General features: G+C 41.2%; 1 protein-coding gene across 1 annotated transcript in view; it reads right to left on the bottom strand.

The window, feature by feature from the left end:
- The window catches only part of hbn (homeobrain), a 57,525-nt gene that overhangs the window by 29,989 nt on the left and 10,712 nt on the right, over positions 1-16,824 (bottom strand). The window contains exons 2-3 of the mRNA XM_065237704.1: positions 1,794-1,947; positions 1,542-1,671 (exon numbers count right to left, since the gene is read on the bottom strand). Of these exons, the coding sequence (XP_065093776.1) occupies positions 1,542-1,671; positions 1,794-1,947 (284 nt within the window). The remainder of the gene's footprint in view (positions 1-1,541; positions 1,672-1,793; positions 1,948-16,824) is intronic.

Raw genomic sequence — 16,824 nt, 5'->3', positions numbered from 1 at the left:
AGGAATTATGTAACATTCCGAGAATTTGAAGAATAATTCATAAACTCCAAGAACATTGCAAGGTCAGTTGCATAAATATCAGAAAAATTAATGGCACGATAGAGAAGTTCCGAGAACATTATGAAAAATTAGGGAACTTCAAGAAGGAACGAAAACGCCAGACCAGTCCTTAGAAGTTCCGGGAAGTTTTAAGATGCTGATTATAGTCATACCATCACCAACGTTCCGATCCAGATGTTGGAATCTTCATTAGGGCCAGTTGCTGTAAACAAAGCCTCAATCATTGTCAGTCACGTAACATAACACGATACGTTACCGAATGCATTCACCATATTGCAAGTTACCACATCATGCGAGGCGAATGGGCTATTATCAAATCATGCCAATGTATAGCGATCGGTTGAAATTGCAAACACCAGTTTACATCAACCAGTTTTCCAAACAACTGCAAATTGACAAATATATTCAATTAACGACCACGCACGTCAACCTGTTTAGCCGAAAGCCTCCGGCATCGCCAAATTTTGCATCGTCTCCCCGTGGTATTCCAGCTAACCAATCGATTATCATCCAAGAACCCGGCCCTCCATCGAAAAGGGCAAAACTCACCCGACTGGAAGCAATAATAGAAAGTTGCCCCCCCTTAACGACCCTCCACCCTCACGTCACAAGCAGAAACCTTTCCGACTCGGGTTGAGGGCCACCCAGTGAAAGAGGAAAAATCAAGATACACAAACAAAACTAGCCATAATCTGCTTTTAATATAATAATATCGTATTAGGTACACACATCACGGAAGGCAGAACACAGTAGAGATTGGTTCCGTCCGTCCATATTATCGACTGCTCTGTTTGATTTCCCATCATCCCTAAGCAAACACATCCCCTAATCGATCCTATCAAGTCACCGTCCATTCCGAGCGAAAGGGGCCACACAATTACGCAACGATTAACTGGTCCGTTCAAGCTCCGGAGGGAAAATCGTAGAAAAGTTAATTAGCTTTCGGACTTGTTATATCGAGGGTGGGCTCCCCGGCGGTTGTCTCGTTCAACTCACCCACTGAGGAAGTCTCCAGAGCGGTCTTGTTCAGGGGATACTAGACTGACAGCGATACCCACCATACCGAGCGTGAAAAGTGGATAATTATGTCAGACCGGGTCAAGTTATTTGAATAATTTTTAATTTTGAATACGCTCTCGGAATATGTCAATAAGTGCATATTTGGCCGGCAGGCACCAATCGGGTGGTGACCGGTCCGATAATTTAAGCGCCGTCCAACATGGTGGCAAATTGCGCTCACCACCGACGACGACGGTGACAGCTTTAATCGTATTATGAATGTGATTTTATTTGATGTCGCCTATCTGATAATCATGATACGACATCTGACCTCCCTCCCTCCCCGTGAGTATGTGCATTCACAACGCAGGTGGTCCGTTTCTTCAGCAATTATGTAAATATATTGAAGATTGATATCGCGAAGTCAGACGTAAATTTCCATCATTATTGTTTTTTCGGTGATAGCGTGACAGAAAACCAACCTGTACTCTCGCTTCGCTCAGATCCAGTCGCATGGCGAGTTCCTCCCGAGTGAACACATCCGGATATTGCGTCTTTTCGAAGGCCCGTTCCAGTTGATGAAGTTGAAAGGTAGTGAACGTTGTCCGGGATCTGTTTTTGGGAAGAGGGTAAAATCGAATTAGTTTTCATCTATCGCTCTGTGAAGAAAAGATGGAGGCACGGAAACTTTGCTATAGACATCTTGAAAAAATGACGGATCATTTACAACCCACCTCCGGATTTTTCTCGGACGGTTCATGTCGTTCAGATCGCCATCCATTCCGTCCAGGTCACCCATCCCGGGCAATTCGTCATCGTTGTCTACGTCGACGCCATTTTCATGTGGCTCCACTGGTGAGTCCTCCCGCTTCAAAGAGCCGTCCTGATCTGTAAAAAATAACAACGAAAGAACAAAACGCAAAAATCAAATAAAATGAATCCACTATAAGCCCCTGTCGTCGTCAGGACAAGCAAAAAATACACACAAGCCGGAAAACATGCCCGCAACGATGAAAAACCGTTTCCTGTTGCCAATTTCGATCGCCAGCGAACAGCGAACTCGTTCTTGCAAAATTGAAGTGGAACAGAATCCGTTTCCCATCGCATCGTGAATCGAAATAAAACAAATAGTCGTCGAACGAATTTGCGAAAATCCTTTTCATCGAGGGTATAAAAGAGCCAGAGATCAAAATATAATTCCGAAAATCTATAAAAATTCTATCGTTATCCTCTTTTCCCGGAATCGGTTTGAAGCGCACGACGATGCGGAGGATGGCTGCATGCAAAGCACACATTCTGAATACGCCAATTAAATAATCATCATCCTCGGAATGTCCACGGGACCGACCGGAGCGAACATACGTGCTCGTTCTCCTCAGAAGGATCGCATCCAGCGTGTTTCCAAGCACCGTCGAGTGGGAAAGGAAAAATCCCTCCATCATCGTCATCATCGAAAAGGTGGATCGAATCGATGATGCGTTTTTTTTTTTTTTTTTTTTTTTTGTTGGAAATTGGAAAATAAAACGCACTGCCAAAGTTTAGCGTTTCTGATATTTTTTCGCCCCGCATCGACCGAAGTAGTTTTGGTTATGAAGGTTTTTTTCGTGCAATCAAAGTTTGAGTAATTCGTTTGAATTCATGCCATGTAGACTTGCGTATGCGGAGGACGTATAAATTGATCAATTTGGAAAGAGCAAATTGATTGATTTGATGAAAGGATGGCGATTAGTTTAACAATATCGGATCGTTTTTGTAATATGCTCATCTAATTTGAGATACAACATGCCATTGGTTTAAAAAGGATTTAAAAATTATTTCTGTGAATAAAATCGTCAATCATTTATGATTTACTAACATCCTCATTTGTGAAGGGTCATGTATAAGCAATCCAAAAAGCTGGATCCAGGCAACGATTTGCAGATCAGAATAGAATATAATAGAGGACATCGACCAACTTTCTGGACGTTGAAATCGTAGTCCAAGTGAGTAAGAGTGATCAATTCGGCGTTCAAATCATTTGGACTGAGGAATAAAGCTGGACTGAGACAAGGCAAGTTGGTTGGTCAACTCAGTTGGATTTACTTAGCTTGAAAAGTTGAGCCTGGTTCAACTTTTTTCAATTCAAGTGAGTTGATCAAGTCAGTTAAATGGAACGAACGCCAGTTGAATCCTGCCTTGTCTAAACCCAGCGTAAAGATCGAAATGCACGGTTCAAGTGAGAACATTCAATGCACCCTTGTTCTGATAATCGGCGTTCAATTGACTTCAGTGCTGTCATGGTAAACTTAGAGCAAGTTACTCACTGATTTTTAAGATGTGCACGCCTTCCCACCTCAAATCCATGCTAGAGCTGGCGCCTTAAGGGACACGTCTGCTGGGGCCTTAAGGGACACATCATCCACTTTGTCCGAAACATCCTCACCGGCCGTACCTTTCGAGTTGCAATCGGTAACAACCAATCCAGTCGCTTTCAGGAAGAAACAGGGGCCCCCTGATTGCCATGAACGGCGTCTTCAGCCAGCTGTCCAAGAACATCCACATCTTCGTGCATGCAGACGATGTCCTCATCGTGGTAACGGGGCCCACCACAGTTCGGACCAAGAAGCTAGCGCAAGCCACGGTTACAGCTGTCGCAAAATGGGCCGAAACAGCAGGGTTGCAGCTTTCGGCGAAGAAGAGCGTGATGCCATGTTTGTCCATCGTGGCACAGAGTCAGCGGAATTGCAATCAAGATCTCCGATCAAGCCATCCCCGTCAAAAATTCCGACCGCACGCTACACTGATAAATTAAACTATTCCCATTTTGCTTGAAATTTAATCAATTTGACATTAAACTCAGTTTAATCATATCGAATAATTAACAATTAATACTCTCTTTCTAAAAAATAATCATCTGATATTTAACCTAGTTTAATCATGGTTGATTAGATGTAACATTATCTTTTTTGAATAAATTCTAATCATTTTTGAGTCTATTTAAGAACTTTTTGATAGAATTTAAATATTTTTTGATTACAATATTCAAAAAATTAATATTCAAAAAGAATAAAATTTAAAACTGGAGAGATTATTTCGAATTTAATCATGCATGACTACTGCCGAAGTAATCATGGCTCGGACTCAATAAGGTGAAGCGGGAATCTGCATACTTTTTAAACTTTTTTGATTTAATTTATCTTTGAGTGTATCGTTTGTTCCTCACTTCCATGAGGTCAAGAAGAACTGCAAAAGCCGGATCAACTTGATTAAAGCAATCTCGAAGCCCCACCGATCCAAAAATCGGGCAGTCCTCTTCCATGTCGCGCAAGCCATCATTGCTAGCCGGCTGCTGTATGGGACCGAGCTAACGTGCCTCGCATCGGGAAAACAAGAGGAAATTCTCGGCCCAACCTTCAACAGCAGCATTCAGATCATCTCTGGCCTCCTGCCTTCCACCCCCGCCGATTCAGCCTGTGTGGAAGCAAAGATCCTTCCGTTCAAGTACCGCATCATGAATGTCACCATCATCAAAGCCGCATCATTCGTCGCCAAGACAACAGGCAACGGCAGGATCTTCCTCCTCGACCTCCCCCCGGTGGCTAGCATCCACTGGCACGGAGAGAAGAGTTGGCTCTCTTCCAGCATCAACATTGATTGCCAAAATAAGAACCGATTCAAGGTAGGAAATAATTCCGTGGCCCCGCGTCGGTCAGTAGCAGAACTAATTGATTCTCCCTAAGCCGAACATACACCGGTACACAGATGGTTCCCGATCCAGATCGGGCGTTGGCATCGGAGTATCCAGAAGTGGTATACTAGCAACAGCCTACCGCCGCAATGTTCCGTTTTTTCTGCAGAAGCTGCCGCTATTTTTCATGCGCCCACATCACCAGCGAACTAACCAATTCTCATCCTGACTGACTCTCACAGCGCCATCCAAGAACTCTGCTCCGCAGTTCCATTACACCCGTGGATTCAGGCTACCGTAAAGTATGCCCCGAGTAGCACCGTCTACACATGGATACCTGGCCACTGTGGAATACCTGGCAACAAGACAGCGGATCACCTCGCTGGATCTGAACCATCCGGCCCCAGGTTCACGGACAAAGTACCGCTGCAAGACATCAACCGATGGGTCAAATCAACCATACGGAAAGCTTGGAACGACCAGTGGTTTAGCACCAGGGGACCTTTTATCCGGAAGATTAAAGGAAGCACAGAGGCGTGGACTGAGTTCCGGAATCAGCCGGATCAAAGAGTCCTATCAAGGCTCAGAACTGGACACTGCCAACTGTATTCGACTGTTCCGGCGACCGTCGAGCACGTCCTCTGCGTCTGCCTCGAGTTCGAAAATCTCAGGGATCACTTCGAGCATCCAGTGTTCCGTCGGCTGTCGACAGAAGCAGGCCACTCTCGATGTGTGCCACGCGATCGTCTGTTTACTCGGCAGCAACCATTGTGAGGTCCTCCTCATTGTTCTTCATCAGCAGTTCTTTCGCTCGATGCGTCATCGACTTTGGAAAGCAACCGTTTAGTGATGAGTGTGTGAGTGCTGACCACGTTTTGCGTCCATTGCTGCAATGAAAGCGCTCTGACCCTCGTTGGCGTAACTGCCATACAATGAAACCACTGGAAGCGGCTCCAGTTCTGATGGAGGAGGAGGCTTTTTGGATAGCGGAAGATAAAGTGTTTATTGTGTTGTACCTTTTGACTATAGTTTTAAGATGTATTGTATAGTGACCAAGAATCCTCGGCTCTGTAAAGTTAATTCGTTTGAGCCTTATCAAATAAATTAATAAACAACAACTTCGAGCATCCGGAACCTTCTCGGAGACAACTCGCCCGCTGCTGACGTACCTTACAGCTTTAGTAGCCGGTGGGGCGCCACATGGGATGAGTCGTTCGGCCCTCATGAGGGTGTCCATCCGTAGTAACCAACCAACTAGGAATTAATTTACTGTAAACGTTTAAAAGTAAGAAAGCAACTCTGTTCAACAACTCCGTAGGAGGGTCTTTTCTGAGACCTTACACTCTTCACAAAGAGATGAACTAGCCTTTGGCTAAAAATTTCTAAAATAAAGATTTTAAAAAACTTGCTAGGTACCATTTATTCTAATATAGCGTAATAATTCCCTGTACGTGACACTGCACAAAGGTAAAGATTATCTGCAATCAGATCGCAATTTAAAAATACTAACAGGAAAGTGTACCATTCATAAAAAGCAATCAATTCGTGTTGTTAGCTATCGATATTTCAGACCCAAAAAAAAACTTTCCTAAGGAGCCCAGGCCTCCGCCTTGATAAGCAAAACTGCTAATCACTGTTCTATGACGCTACGATTGTTTCGTTGTCTCCGTTCAAAAATGAGAATCTGAAAGCGATAATAACGAAACTCTTCGCTACACTATAAAACACAAAGGAAATAGAAACCACTAATTTAAGTGAGAATATTAATCTAAAACCGATATCTGTAGATAACAATTTTGGTTTTATGAGGGTTCTGTAGACCATGATTTAGAGTTGTAGAATGCTATAAAACCGCGATAAAACCTGCGATGTTACTTGTGAGGGTACCTTGAAACGTGACTGTTATTTGATGCAGTCAAGTATTAGAATACCTGGAATTTTCCAAATGTTCCTTGAACAGTCCTAAAGATCCCGGAACTTTTTTGAAGATTTTTGAACTGCTCTGAAGTTCACGGAACTTCCTTAAAAATCTCTGAACTTTCATGAATTTTTCTGGACTTCCCTCGAAGTTATCTGGACTTCCATAAACTTTTCTTGACTTCCATGAAGCTCACTGTACCTTTCTAAAGCCCTCAGAAGATTTAAAACTTCTTTACAGTTCTGTCAAAATTTTCGAAACTACCTCGATGCTCACGGAGTTTCGTTACAATTTTTAATTTTTTTCTGAACATCTCTGGACATTCTCAAAGTAGCCAGTTTTTCCTGTAATTCTGGAAAGTTGCTGTAGTGGTAAAAATTTCCCATTAGTGTTGAAAATTTCAATAATTTCCATGAAGTTCTTTGGTCTTCTCTAAAGTTCGAGGAACTTCTATATTGATCTTGAAACTTCCCTAAAGTTCTTTTGATTTTCCTGAAGCTTTTGATACTACCGTGAACTAAATAGAACTTTCCTAAGAATTTCTAAGCTTCATTAAAAATCCTAAACTAGTGAAGTTCTCAAAAAAATTATGAAGTTTTCTAAACTATTTGGAAATTTGGGAACTTCTCAAAATGTTCCACTGTTTTTCTAAATTAGTGGATCTGCTTAGATCTTCTCTGCAGCTTAAGGAACTTTATATTTAAATGTAAACGTTCATAAACAAAGTTTTCAACATCTGAATTTCACATGCTGATGATGCATATACTTTGATGTACTGTTAAATTTTTGTTCAAAACACAATTTTTATATAAAGAAGTCATGGAACTTTTCCGTCGATTTTGTTTGCCATACTTCCATACCTGGAACCTGTCTATCGACCAATCAACTGGACCGGGGACCAATGGTATTACTTCCCTCCCCGAAGGAAGGCGTGATCAGAGATTTGTATGCCTCAGATAATCCCGATACCGCCGACTGGTATTGAGCCCAGACCCTTAGGAGTAAGGGGTAATCATGCTTACCACTACATCCAGTTTAAAACAATGCTGTAAAAATTAGTCCTCGATGTTCTTGGAGACGATAGCGGTGCGGAAATGAAATATGTATTAAGGAAAACACATCAATCACATAATCTAAGCCTACCGTACGGTACCTACGTTTATGCTTTTTGATGCAAATTTCAAGCCCCTTCTATTAAGAGAATCCGGCAAGATTTTTTTTTTTTTGGCATAATTCTCTTAATAGGAGGGGCTTAACATTTGCATCAAAAGGGATAAATATAGGTACGGTCTGGCATGATCAGTGCTTGGTATCAATATTCGGCAACAGTGTTAGGGAAACCGCCAAAATTACGCATTTTCGTGCACAAAACGCACAGAAGTTTTGGTTTATTCAATTGATAATAATAAAAAAAAAAAAAAACAAAATTGATTAAAGAATTTCTTGCTAAATCTTTTCCAATCGCGAGACGTTTGGTTGCTGCGTTCATTATCAAAGAGCTTTGGGGGTGATGTGGTTGGCAGCAAGGCGAGCGAACCTTCAATGAACATTTACTCTTAAACAACTCATGATGGTTGAATAATGCTGAGCTATTAGGGTGTTCAACACGGATGAGGATGACGATCTGTATGTTGTTTGGAACGAGGGTGACGCGCTTGGTATAGATGGCCCACAGCGGCTCACGACGATCAACTGAATCCGATCAGCGGTTGAGGGCAGCCTTGATAGCTAGCTGCTTGCGGGGATCCTTTCGTTGTGTACTGGAGAACACCACCACTTACCACACGCGGTGGTTGTATGAACAGCGTTCGGTGAGACCGGTTGAAATTCAATTTTGAAATCTGTGTTAGGGAAAGCGTTTTTAGCAGGTGACCATTTTATTATCATAGCAACACTTGCACATTTGTGCAAATTTCAATTCTGACATTTCAAAAAATGATAAATGATCCTTAATTTTAACAGATTTGTAGAATTTGCTATAGATTTGCGTATTCAGAATTAAACCGCCAATGTTGCCTTAAAAATATATGGTATGTTAGATTTAAACATATGGGAACTGACACCCAATTGATGACCTTGACAAATGCCCAAATCTCTTAATAAAATTTATGGTGGTCCTGAAAGGGACCGTTTTGTCGTGCTGGTTGAGTAATGCTGAGCTATTAGGGTGTTCCACACGTATGAGGCTGGCGAGCTGTGTGTTGTTTGAAACGAGGGTGACGCGCTTGGCATAGATGGCCCACAGCGACTCACGAAGATGGATCCCGATCAGTAGTGTTGAGGCTTCCTCCTCCTTCTTCGGTGAATGGACGCTCATGGGGGCTGCAGCTCGCTGCTTACGGGCAGGCTTTCGTTGTGTACAATGTTCAACGCTACGTACATAAAGCACTACTACTGCTGCTACTGACGACCGACCGGACACCACCACACACGTTGATAGAAAAATCACTGTTCATGGAGACAGGATCGAATTCGATTTTGAAATCTGTTTTGGGGAATGCGCTGTTTGCAGGCAATCGGTGATAATTTTGATCACTATTGCAACAGTTGGACATTTGTGTAATTTTCAGTTGTGAGTTATTAAAAATTAATAAAGTGTTCAATTAAGCAGATTCGTAGCAAAATACCTAATAGATTGGCTTGTTTAGAATTAAAATCCATCCGCTATTGACAGAGTTATACGTGGTCAAAACCTGACCATTTTTCGTAATGCGGTCAATTTTGGTTTTTTGAAATTGCACCCTCAATATGTTGCCGAAAGACGTAATCCTACTTCAAAAAGCGGGAATCACAATTCTGCGCAAAAAAATTTCTAATTCCGCGCACTTTTTAAATCGCTATAATTGTTACACATTGTGTTAACTGCAATTGAAGCTGAGAGGAATGCTTTAATCATTCACTATTCACTATTATTCAACTTAAATTTGACGTGCTTCAAGTTAATGATCATACCTTTTGCCAAACATATGCTGAGTGGTCCAGTAGTTATGGTTGGCGCCAGCGACTGCCGGTTCGAATCCCGAAATGCAAAAGCAATTTTTGACTTATAATAATCAATATAATTATGAAAATCCATTTAGTCAGTAAATAAGTTAAAGCAGTCCTATAAAACATATAATATATGAAGCGGTAATCCCATTTTTTTCTAAAACAAGTGTTGGAAAAGACTATTTATTTAATGCCTTAAAAAGCTTATAATTTTTATGACTGTTAAGCTTTCGGCTGATAAAACTCACCGGATTTAGATAGTTAATAGCTGAACAAAGGTTAACGTAGTCTATTTACAACAATTATCTAAACTAAGCGCCGCCTAGCGGAAGAATTCCGAATTGTTCTGTCCATCATCCAACAGTCCATGACCTTCTGATCAACATTGCCGAAGAAATCATCCGTCTAAATAGTCAGGATCTTGAGATACAGCAGCGCAAACATATTCACTTCGAATGCTCACTAGCGTCACCTAGCGCAAGAATTCTGAATTGTTCTGTCTATCATCCAACAGTCCTTGACCCCCTGATCAACTTTGCCGAAGAAATCATCCGTCTAAATAGTCAGGATCTTGAGATACAGCAGTGCAAACATATTCACTTCGAATGCTCACTAGCGTCACCTAGCGGAGGAATTCCGAATTTTTCTGTCCATCATCCAACAGTCCTTGACCCCCTGACGAAGCTAGAACCGCACTACCGTTCATACTGGCGGCAATGCTCCGATGAGACAACGAAACCCCTCTGATACCCTCTAGCCTCCGGTAAACCGCGAGTTTTAAGCGAATTTTGTTACAAATAATTAAGAATGAAGTATCGACTCCGTCGAGCTAAAGCAATTGAGCCTTCCGAACTAGATAAAAAAAAACCGTTGCTTCTTATGTATAATGGGACAACCTGTACGCTATTTGGCTAAACTTTTCCAAAACAAATCTAAGTGGTTGAGCTCATCAATAACACTGGTTACTATTTCCAGTGAAAAAATCAGTTTTGTCAAAAAGCAAATGGGAGCGACTTGCGATTATTGCCACTAATGTAGTGTGTTGAAAGAACTGTCATTACATTCTACGTAGGAGTCAAATGGTTTTTTTTTTTTTGGTTCACATGTTTTCTTTATCTTTAGCTTTATTACGTCCCGTCTGGCACTTTACATCGGTCCTCAACTTAGAGTTCCTTGAGCACTTTCACAGTTGTTAATTGAGAGCTTTCAAATCATGTATCATTTTTACAATACTAATTGTGTGGCAATTACAATCATACCCAAGGAAGTATCCCCGAAAAATTACTTGAACGGACCAGGAATCGTACCCAGCTACCTCCAGCATAGTAATGCTTTATAGCTGCGCCTATGAAGTAATGAGTTAAGGGAGGCCATTGCTCATATGTATGCTTGATTATCTTCAAATTAGATCAATCCATATAAATCGAGATCATATAATAGTCGAATGAAACGTTCGTATACTCAAGCCAAGTAAACAATGTTTTTAAAACTTTATTACATCAAATGCTTCTCACCCATCGTCCTCAGCATTGCGTACTTGAGAATCTGCTTCGAATAAAAAAAAAACATGTAAAACAGTTGTAAACACTCGTACGAGTACGCACAGGAACACATGAGTCCATCCCGAGGCATAACAGCCCATATCAAAAAATGAATCCCAACCCGTCATCAAAAGTGACACCCGCTGCGTTGTGCACAACCTTAATTATCAGTATATTAAAATCCCCTCGGCAGCCACTGCAGTGGTGCCTGCCAGTTTTATCGCCCGCCTTTCTCCCAGGGCCCAATATAAAGCCAGACGGCAATGGAATCGATAAAAATCATATAAATACACATACACACCACTTCTTGTGTGTCGACTCTCAACTCGAACTGGATTTTCGAAGCCCTCCCGGAACCGGGCATAAAAGGGCGGAAAAACGAGAAAATCAAACAGAATAACACATCAATAAACTTGTGCCATCTCGTCGATTCATACCCACAGCAGATAATGATTCCAACTTATTTCAAGCGCATGCAGCTTCCTCAAAGCGATTAATGCCCCCCTCTATTCCCCTTACCCGGGAGCTAGATGGTGATCGTTTCCCTGGAAGCCAATCAAATTTACCCGTCGCCGTATTTTAATATGATCATTGCGGTTGACGTGAAAATCGCGAAACATCCACCACCCCCTCCCCACCCCTTTCTGGCTCGTCGCAGCAACAGCAGCAGAATCGAATTTCGATTGTTGACAAATTTCCTGTTTTCCCACACGCTGTTATCATATATTTTTTTCGCCTTTCACTTATTTTGTCCACAAAAATACACGAACAAGATCAAAGAACTACCGAAAGAATGGTGGTCCGTGGGTGGTGGCGGCGGTTGAAATTTTCGGGCGTCATTTTATTCAGCGCCAAATTGGCAGCCAATTACCGGAATATTTTTATTCATATGCAATTATCGGGGGATCAACAGAAGTTATTTTGATTTTTTTTTTTTTTGTACTATAATCGCGAGGAAAAAAAGAGAATACAAATAGGTCACACACTCACTCGAACGGCTGCGAATATGGAATTTAATTGGAAGTTGGTTACCCACCGTGGTGATCCGGGCCAGGAGGTGTGTCTCTGTTAGGGTTTTTCCAGGGCGCAAGAGAGGTTTTGGTTGGATTCCTCGAATATTTTTCACGTAAGCTACCAAGATTACAATTTTCAAATCCCATAAGTTGGACAACCGATAAACTAAGTAGAGTATCGCAGATTAAGTGGATAAGTAGCAATAGAAATGGCAATGAAAAGATTATGATCATCTAGAAACTTGTATTTGTATTTGTATTTAAAATAATTCATCTGACAAATTAGTCTTAATGAATAAAATTAGAGCTAATTTAACACAGACCTAATTCGATTTTCAAAACGTTCGGTTGGTTCATTGAACTCGAAAAACTCTTCGACAGCCGTAAACGCACGAATACACGCTGAGATTGGTTCGTTGTACCCAAACATGGTTCGGTGAAAACTTGGTTGCAGTAGCGTTGTATTCCGAAGAGATCTGCTCGGCACACGAAAGTTCATCATCGCAAGCAGGTCGGGGGCATCAGTTTCACAATTCAATAGCTTAGCAATAAACAACGATTGCTGTACTTTCCGTCGTTGTTCCAGTGTGTCTAAGCCCAACAGTCGGCATCTATCAGGATACGGCGGCAAATTGTCAGGATCACTCCACGGCAAGTTTCTCAGTGCCAGACGAATGAACCGTTTTTGAACCCGTTCGATCCTTAGGCACCACGTGACATGGTGAGGATGCCAAACGACGGACACATTTTCCAAAATTGGACGGACAAGTGCACAGTACAATAACTTCCAACAATGTGGATCCGAAAAATCCTTCGCAACTTTGGAAATAAAGCCCAACTGTCGCGTTGCTTTCGATATGATCGCTGAACGGTGTAAATCAAAAGTCATTTTTGTGTCTAGTTGAACCCCTAGATCAGTCACACTGGTAACTCTGGTAAGAGTATCGCCGTCGATATGATAGTCAAACAAAATTGGATGTACCATGCGGTGAAACGTGATTATCTGACATTTTTCCACGCTAATAGTCAGTTTGTTTCTCTGGCACCAATCGGCAAACAAAGTCAGCGAGTTTTGCAGAAGCCAACAATCTTCTTATGTGCGCACCACAATGTACAGCTTTAAATCATCTACATAGACCAGTCTGAACCCTTCGCCCAGAACCAAGGCAGCATCGTTGAAGAACAGAATAAACAGCAACGGTCCGAGATTACTACCTTGTGGAACTCCAGACTTGTTTGAAAACGGCAAAGATACACAACCCTCAACCTTCACTCAAAGTACACGCTCTGTAAGGTAGGATTCCAACCAAAAAACCAATTGCATAGAAACTCCAAGACGAGATAACTTGTGTAGCAGTATGTTATGATCAATTTTATCGAACGCCGCCTTCAGGTCGGTATAAATTACATCGACTTGCCTCCATACTTTTTATGCACTTTGACGTAAAATTAAACAAATTGGTGGTAACCGATCGTCCGGGCATGAATCTGTGTTGATCAGTGCATATGTAGCTTTTTGTGGCATCGAGAATAACTCCACCCACTATAATCTCAAACTTTTTTGAGACAGCTGAGAGACTCGTGATTCCCCGATAGTTAACAACATTGTAACGATCACCACGTTTGAAAATGGGTGTCATAAACGATTGCTTCCAAATGCGAGGGAATTTTGTTTGCTGAAGTGAGCGATTGAAGATATCACACAACGGCGGCAATACCACGGCATATTATAACTGCAGGCAACCCATCAGGACCAGAGACAAACGAACGTTTTAGTTTATTTGCAACCAATGAGACCATTTCTGGATTTACAGCAAATAGTCCAAACTCTGGTGGCTTCATCGATAAAAGAAATCAATCAATCATAGAGCCTCATAGCCTAGTCAGTACAATCACGGTATTACCACCGACAAACCAACATGAATGACTATATTGCGCATTTTGAACCTTCTCAGTAGACTCCTGAGCTGAAATTATTTTCTCAGTCACGATCCCTCACCTGACCCACAGGCGTGCATGCTTTGATAGTTTTGATTTCTTGATTTGATTTTTTTTTTTTATTATTTTCCACCTACGCGCTTGTCAGATTGTATTCAATTGTCCTGTTCCACTGTTTTCCTATCGGCTTCATTCTGGATTAAATCAGGCATAACATTTGATAACGGCACAACAGCATTTGTAAACAAACTTTCTAAGGCCCTTCACACGCCAAACAAAGTACGATCAGGCAAACCAATACCACTTTCGGAAAGGTGACAGTTTCCCCTATCCGATGCTGTTGTTGATTTACTTTGGTTCGCGTGTAAAGAGCCTTAGAAAATGTGTTTACAAATGATTTTGTGCCGTTATCAAATGTTATGCCTGAAATAGTCTGGGGAAAAGTTTATTGTACCAATAGGTGGGTATTTTCAAATATCAGTTGAGGATCAGTTGTTTAGACCAAGGCAAAAGTATCCGTAAAGCGAAATTTGCAGCAAGATATCAGACATGATGGTACATATAATCAATAGACCTGATACAAAATACAGGACACATTAGTTTTATGATAATTCTCGAGTCAAAATGTTTTAATAATTACTTGTGTAATGATGGGACATTGTTGTGTTTCATTTCCATTTGACAGATCATTCACTGAGACGATGATTGAGGAAAAAACTTGTCAACTACGATCCTCACAGTAGTCTAAAAATGCATGGCATGAGGAATACAAATTACCATAACATTTTTGATCAAAGCACGAAACTGTCATCTGCCGCCATGTTCGTGAAAAATCTTTATCCTAGCCACGAACACGGGTACAAAATTTATGAGTTGGTTCGTGTCTTATATATTCCGGACAAACTATTTTTATATAGATAAAAAGAATTCAACGGTTTTTGCTGCACATTTGAATTGGACGTTATGGATTCTCGATCAAGAGTTAAGTTTAAGTTTCATGTCGGTTCGTCAGTGGTAATACCATTGCCATTATTATTTTTATTATTCGTCCGGTCGAGGGAATTTTTCAGGTTGGAAATGTTCTCGACTTCCCTGGACATAGAGTATCGTTGTGCTTGCCATACAATATACGAATTCATGCATTGGTATTGGCATCGAAAGTCCTCAATTAATATCCGTGGAAGTGCATTTAGAACACTAAGTAGAGAGCACGCAATAAGCTAATAACCGATAACCAACAATCTTGAAATGTGAAGAAGAAGAAGAAGAAGAAGAAGAAGAAGAAGAAGAAGAAGAAGAAGAAGAAGAAGAAGAAGAAGAAGAAGAAGAAGAAGAAGAAGAATAAGACGAAGAATAAGAAGAAGAATAAGAAGACGAAGAATAAGAAGACGAAGAATAAGAAGAATAAGAATAATCAGAAGAAGGAGAAGAAGAACTAAAAATCAATACCATATTTCAACACACTTACTAAATGACAAACATATGAAATGTTTGCATGCGTTTCTAACATGCTCTGTACACGTTTCTTATTTTCTTATTCTAGGCTTTTTACGCTTCTGACAGCAATCGAATGTCAGGGAGGCGGCTTCCACACCCATCAATACATGGGCCAGGACCGAACGGCTTAACGGCCTTTTTTTTCAATTTGTGTATATGTCAAGACACAAATACATATTCATAAAACTTTATGGAGCCGATTAATACACTCAATTCTGTTTTTGCGCGATATTTGTTTGCCTTTTTCGATCGTGTGATCTCAATTTTCAAACAATTGTTTTGAAAAATCATACAAAAATCAAGGTGGTGTTAAAATTGCTATATTCATGCATGAGAGCAGGACTAGGGGAAGTAGAACTTGATCTGAAGTAATATTTGGTATAAAAATTGCTCAAATTGGTGGTTATTATAATTTTTAGTATAACTATTATTGATATTAACTCTCAAGCGGACAGCTTCAAAGTTAAAAAAAAAAACTACGAGGGACAGCTAAATAGGGTTGTACGCAATAGTGACGTAGGACTACGTGGTCTTATATATTGTAAATTTTATTTGTTAACTGCAGCAGAAGCTTGCGTCTTGTGTAGGAATAGGAATTTGAGCGAGGTTCCATCTGTTTATACTCTTTAGTATGACGCGCTTGACATAGATGGTCCACAGCGACTCACGAAGAGCTACTGATTCCGATCAATAGCGGTGCGGCTTCTCCCTCCTTCTATGGATGCTCATATTGGCTGCAGCTCGCTGCTTGCAGGCAGCCTTTCGTTGTGTACTGCTTAACGACGTGTTGAGGTATCATCCAAATCATTTGTGGAATAGTTCAATCATTTGGTTTATCGTTAGTGTATGGTAATTTTTTTTATTAGGAAGCTGCTGCTGCAGATTCCGACGACCATACACCACAACACACGGTGACAGTGGCGATTACAGGGGCGACGTAGTTAGTCGATTCCCGTTCCATCGGAGGACAGCACATTGGTTTGCAAACGCTGAACAATTCGTGGTAATTAATGACTATTTCCTGGGAACAGAAGTGCGACCGATTATGTGCACTGAGATCAGCTAACAAATAATGCCGAATTTGTGAGAACAAGGAGCGGATGTTGGTGGCGGTGGCCAGCAAGATCATCAAAGAATGACTTGCCTCTGGTGTGAAATCCATTCTGTATTAAACGAATGTCAAATATATACTTCAAACCAAAA

Source organism: Ochlerotatus camptorhynchus, unplaced genomic scaffold (assembly GCF_037179485.1).
Source record: "Ochlerotatus camptorhynchus isolate MF236.1 unplaced genomic scaffold, CSIRO-AGI_Acam_v1.1 ptg000639l, whole genome shotgun sequence".
Taxonomy (NCBI): domain Eukaryota; kingdom Metazoa; phylum Arthropoda; class Insecta; order Diptera; family Culicidae; genus Ochlerotatus; species Ochlerotatus camptorhynchus.
The sequence above is the reverse complement of the archived record's forward strand: the minus strand, read 5'-3'. Positions and strand labels throughout refer to the sequence as shown.